The 6,110-nt window shown below is 41.7% G+C and overlaps 1 protein-coding gene across 2 annotated transcripts in view; it reads left to right on the forward strand.

Moving 5' to 3' along the window:
• The first annotated feature begins 2,880 nt into the window (after positions 1–2,880).
• ttll12 (tubulin tyrosine ligase-like family, member 12) overlaps positions 2,881–6,110 on the forward strand; it is an 81,812-nt gene continuing 78,582 nt past the window's right edge. For both annotated transcript variants that reach the window (XM_062067051.1, XM_062067053.1), the window contains exon 1: positions 2,881–3,294. In XM_062067051.1, the coding sequence (XP_061923035.1) occupies positions 3,148–3,294 (147 nt within the window). In that variant the 5' untranslated portion in view covers positions 2,881–3,147. The remainder of the gene's footprint in view (positions 3,295–6,110) is intronic.

Below are 6,110 nucleotides of genomic sequence, written 5' to 3' on the forward strand. Positions count from 1 at the left end.
ATACAGGCCAATTGGTGTACTGCCAGTATTCTCAAAGGTACTTAAAAAATGGATCGCAAAACAACTCTTAGAACATCTCAATGATGGCCAAAACCCTTTGGATTTCTCACAAATCATTCAACTGAGTCAATGCAAAAGAGCGGACCATACAAAAGGCTCTCAGGTGATGAAGGAACTCGAATAGACCAGTAGAGGGCAGCAACACGCCTAAGATGCGTCCAGTCCACCGGAAGTCAAAACGAAGAAGAAAAAGAAGACGAAGAAGATGATTTTTTTTTTCAAAACAATTATTTTTAATAACAGTACAATACAGTCACTCAACACATCCACTAATCAAGTATTTAATAAAATAACACATAAAAATAAAAGCGTATCAGACAACACACACAAAAAGATAAATAAAACAGAACAGAAGAAGAAGCCGTACCTCTCTTTTTAAACGACTAACACGTGATACACACTCAATCAATCAATCAATCAATGTTTATTTATATAGCCCTAAATCACAAGTGTCTCAAAGGGCTGTACAAGCCACAACGACATCCTCGGTACAGAGCCCACATACGGGCAAGGAAAAACTCACCCCAGTGGGACGTCGGTGAATGACTATGAGAAACCTTGGAGAGGACCGCATATGTGGGTAACCCCCCCCCCCCCTCTAGGGGAGACCGAAAGCAATGGATGTCGAGTGGGTCTGACATAACATTGTGAAAGTCCAGTCCACAGTGGATCCAACACATCAGCGGGAGTCCAGTCCACAGCGGGGCCAACAGGAAACCATCCCGAGCGGAGACGGGTCAGCAGCGCAGAGATGTCCCCAACCGATGCACAGGCTAGTGGTCCACCCGGGGTCTCGACTCTGGACAGCCAGCACTTCATCCATGGCCACCGGACATATGCAACTCCCCCTCGCAAGGGACAGGGGAGAAGAGGAGAGAAGAAAAGAAACGGCAGATCAACTGGTCTAAAAAAAAGGGGGGTCTATTTAAAGGCTAGATTATACAAATGAGTTTTAAGATGGGACTTAAATGCTTCTACTGAGGTAGTATCTCTAACTGTTACCGGGAGGGCATTCCAGAGTACTGGAGCCCGAATCGAAAACGCTCTATAGCCCGCAGACTTTTTTTTGGCTCTGGGAATCACTAATAAGCCGGAGTTCTTTGAACGCAGATTTCTTGCTGGGACATATGGTACAATACAATCGGCGAGATAGGCTGGAGCTAAACCGTGTAGTATTTTATACGTAAGTAGTAAAACCTTAAAGTCGCATCTTAAGTGCACAGGAAGCCAGTGCAGGTGAGCCAGTATAGGCGTAATATGATCAAACTTTCTTGTTTTTGTCAAAAGCCTTGCAGCCGCATTTTGTACCAACTGTAATCTTTTAATGCTAGACATAGGGAGACCCGAAAATAATACGTTACAGTAATCGAGACGAGACGTAACGAACGCATGAATAATGATCTCAGCGTCGCTAGTGGACAAGATGGAACGAATTTTAGCGATATTACGGAGATGAAAGAAGGCCGTTTTAGTAACACTCTTAATGTGTGACTCAAACGAGAGAGTTGGGTCGAAGATAATACCTAGATTCTTTACCGAGTCGCCTTGTGTAATTGTTTGGTTGTCAAAGTCAAAATATATATCACACAAGACCTATTTGTAATGTATGGGCCGTGAGCGATGCCTGCGCGCATGCGCGGCATGTGGGACAGGGCGGAAGTTACCATGAATTGATTAACGTGGACCACGACTTAAACAAGTGATTGATGGATTGATTGATTGAGACTTGTATTAGTAGAATGTACAGTACAGTACATATTCCGTACAACTGACCACTAAATGGTAACACCCGAATAAGTGTTTCAACTTGTTTAAGTCGGGGTCCACGTTAATCAATTTATGGTAACTTCCGCCCTGTCCCAAAACTTATTCGGGTGTTACCATTTAGTGGTCAATTGTACAGAATATGTACTGTACTGTGCAATCTACTAATAAAAGTTTCAATCAATCAATCAACCAAATTAAAGACGAATAACTTTAATATAAATAAATAAATACAAATAAGAAAAGTAAAGAATGTATGACATGTGAATGATGATATATGTTAATTGATTCCGTCAGAGAGAGTTTTGGGGTTAAAGCAAGTTTACCTAATGCATACCACTGTTTAAATGTTTTGTAATATATGGGCAGTGAGCGATTCCTGCGCGCATGCGCGGCATGTGGGGCAGGGCGGAAGTTTCCAAATTATAGACGAACAACTACAAGAAAAAAAAGAAAAAGAAGAAATGTATATGTGACATGTGAATGATGATATATGTTAATTGATTCAGTCAGACAGAGTTTTGGGGTTAAAACAAGTTTACCTGATGCATACCACTGTTTATATGTTTGTAATGTATGGGCAGTGAGCGATGCCTGCGCGCATGCGCGGCATGTGGGGCAGGGCGGAAGTTTCCAAATTAAAAGACGAACAACTACAATAAAAATACAAATAAGAAAAGTAAGGAATATATGACATGTGAATGATGATATATGTTAATTGATTCAGTCAGAGAGAATTTTGGGGTTAAAACAAGTTTACTTAATGCATACCACTGTTTATATGTTTTGTAATATACGGGCAGTGAGCGATTCCTGCGCGCATGCGCGGGACGTGGGGCAGGGCGGAAGTTGCCAAATCAAAGACGAACAACTGCAAGAAAAAGAAGAAAAGTAGAGAATATGTGACCTGTGATGATGTGAATGATGATATATGTTGATTGGTTCAGTCAGAGAGAGTTTTTGGGTTAAAACAAGTTTACCTAATGCATACCACTGTTTATATGTTTTGAAAATAATATGGGCAGTGAGCGATTGCTGCGCGCATGCGCGGTATGTGGGGCAGGGCGGAAGTTACCAAATTAAAGACGAACAACTACAAGCAACCGTCTCCGCTTTATTGATATCATATAAAGTACAACACTGTTGGAAGGCTCTTTTTTTTTAACTGTTAGAACACGCGTTCGTCCATATTTTACACTCCGATACCACATGGCGAAGGTTACTCACCAGGTGTCGGCAGATTGAGTTTGGCCGCGGCTAAGGTAGCTATCTAATCTATTTTAAACGACAACATTGCAAAGTGGAATCAAGACTTCCGGGTGCATGATGGCAACAAACGCGAGCGTGTTGTCCACCGGAGACGAAGATGAAGAGTTCAACACGTTTGTTGCCTTGTACGCCAAAGCCTTGAATAGCTGCGGAATACCTGAAATGTACTGGAGGAGCCTGCATCAGAAAATCACCAACCAAGTCAGTGTCTTGTCTTCTTTAAACAACTCTTTTTTTAAAAAATCAATTTAGTATCAATGCTCCACACATTTTTACAATGGCATGCAGCACTTTATACAATCACAATTTCACGAGAAACCACCCCGAAAGCAGCACTGCTTCTTATTTGTTACTGATCTACTCAGATTAGTTTAGCATGTTATTGGGAAATGTCAAAAACAACTCTTAGCAATTTTAAGCCCTTTCAGCAGAGGTGGGCAAATTAAGGCCACATGCGGCCCGTTGACCTTTTCAATCTGGCCCGCCGGACATTCCCAAATAATTAATTTAGATCTTTAAGATGGAAACTGTAGCTGCCATTATGATGTGCAGTGATGTTTTCAGGTGACCGTAACTCTGGAACTATACAAAGTATTTCAATGGTTGGAATCTGCGCTTTTGCGTGATATACTAGTTACTAGAGATGTCCGATATTATCGGCCGATAAATGCTTTAAAACATGTAATATCGGAAATTATCGGTATTGGTTTCAAAAAGTAAAATGTATGACTTTTTAAAACGCCGCTGTGTACACGGACGTAGGGAGAAGTACAGAGCGCCAATAAACCTTAAAGGCCTACTGAAACCCACTACTACCGACCACGCAGTCTGATAGTTTATATATCAATGATGAAATCTTAACATTATAACACATGCCAATACGGCCGGGTTAACTTATAAAGTGACATTTTAAATTTGCCGCTAAACTTCCGGTTCGAAACGCCTCTGAGGATGACGTATGCGCGTGACGTAGCCCGGGGAACAGAGGTATGCCTTCCCCATTGAATACAATACAAAAAAGCTCTGTTTTCATTTCATAATTCCACAGTATTCTGGACATCTGTGTTCGTGAATCTGTTGCAATTATGTTCATTGCATTATGGAGAAAGAAGCTGAGCAAGCAAAGAAGAAAGTTGTCGGTGCGAAACGGACGTATTTTTCGAACGAAGTCAGCAACAACAGTACACAGCCGGCGCGTCTTTGTTTACATTCCCGAAAGATGCAGTCAAGATGGAAGAACTCGGATAACAGAGACTCTAACCAGGAGGACTTTTGACTTCGATACACAGACGCCTGTAGAGAACTGGGACAACACAGACTCTTACCAGGATTACTTTGATTTGGATGACAAAGACGCAGACGTGCTACCGTGAGTATGGAGCTTTGGCTTCTAAACATTTGATCGCTTGACCGTATGTGCGCAACTTTTTTTTTGCGTATGTACGTAACTTTTTTAAAATATATAAGCTTTATGAACCTTGGGTTAGGTGAACGGTCTTTTGGGCTGAGTGATTGTGTGTGTTGATCAGGTGTTTGAATTGTATTGGCGTGTTCTATGGAGCTAGGAGCTAGCATAGGAGCTAGGAGTTAGCATAACAAAGACGTAGGTGTTTTTATGCAGGATTAATTTGTGTCATATTAAATATAAGCCTGGTTGTGTTGTGGCTAATAGAGTAAATATATGTCTTGTGTTTATTTACTGTTTTAGTCATTCCCAGCTGAATATCAGGTACCGTGAGTATGCAGCCTTGGCTGCTAAACATTTGATAGCTTGACCGTATGTGCGCGTCACGTACGTAACTTTTTAAAAATACATAAGCTTTATGAACCTTGGGTTAGGTGAACGGTCTTTTGGGCTGAGTGATTGTGTGTGTTGATCAGGTGTTTGAATTGTATTGGCGCGTTCTATGGAGCTAGGAGCTAGCAGAGGAGCTAGGAGCTAGCATAACAAACACGTAGGTGTTTTTATGCAGGATTAATTTGTGGCATATTAAATATAAGCCTGGTTGTGTTGTGGCTAATAGAGTATATATATGTCTTGTGTTTATTTACTGTTGTAGTCATTCCCAGCTGAATATCAGGTCACCCCCGGCTCTCACAGCATCTTCCCTATCTGAATAGCTTCAACTCCCCACTAGTCCTTCACTTGCACTTTACTCATCCACAAATCTTTCATCCTCGCTCAAATTAATGGGGAAATTGTCGCTTTCTCGGTCCAAATCTCTCTCACTTCATGCGGCCATCATTGTAAACAATAGGGAACTTTGCGTATATGTTCAATTGACTACGTCACGCTACTTCCGGTAGGGGCAAGCCTTTTTTTATCAGATACCAAAAGTTGCGATCTTTATCGTCGTTGTTCTATACTAAATCCTTTCAGCAAAAATATGGCAATATCGCGAAATGATCAAGTATGACACATAGAATAGATCTGCTATCCCCGTTTAAATAAAAAAAATTCATTTCAGTAGGCCTTTAAAGGCACTGCCTTTCCGTGCCGGCCCAGTCGCATAATATCTACAGCCTTTCACACACACAAGTGAATGCAAGGCATACTTGGTCAACAGCCATACAGGTCACACTGAGAGCGGACGTATAAACAACTTTAACACTGTTACAAATATGCGCCACACTGTGAACCCACACCAAACAAGAATGACAAACACATTTCGGGAGAACATCCGCACCGTAACACAACAGAACAAATACCCAGAACCCCTTGCAGCCTTAACTCTTCCGGGACGCTACAATATACACCCCCCACTACCCTCCACCTCAATCCCGCCACCCAACCCCGCCCACCTCAATCTCCTCATGCTCTCTCAGGGAGAGCATGTCCCAAATTCCAAGCTGCTGTTTTGAGGCATGTTAAAAAAAATAATGCACTTTATGACTGACCCGCCATCAGTGTGTGAATGTGTGTGTGTGAATGTGGAAAATATTGTCAAAGCGCTTTGAGTTCCTGAAAAAGGTACAAAAGCGCTATACAAGTACGGCCCATTTACCATTCAATAATA

The sequence above is a fragment of the Entelurus aequoreus genome, linkage group LG12, assembly GCF_033978785.1.
Source record: "Entelurus aequoreus isolate RoL-2023_Sb linkage group LG12, RoL_Eaeq_v1.1, whole genome shotgun sequence".
Classification (NCBI taxonomy): domain Eukaryota; kingdom Metazoa; phylum Chordata; class Actinopteri; order Syngnathiformes; family Syngnathidae; genus Entelurus; species Entelurus aequoreus.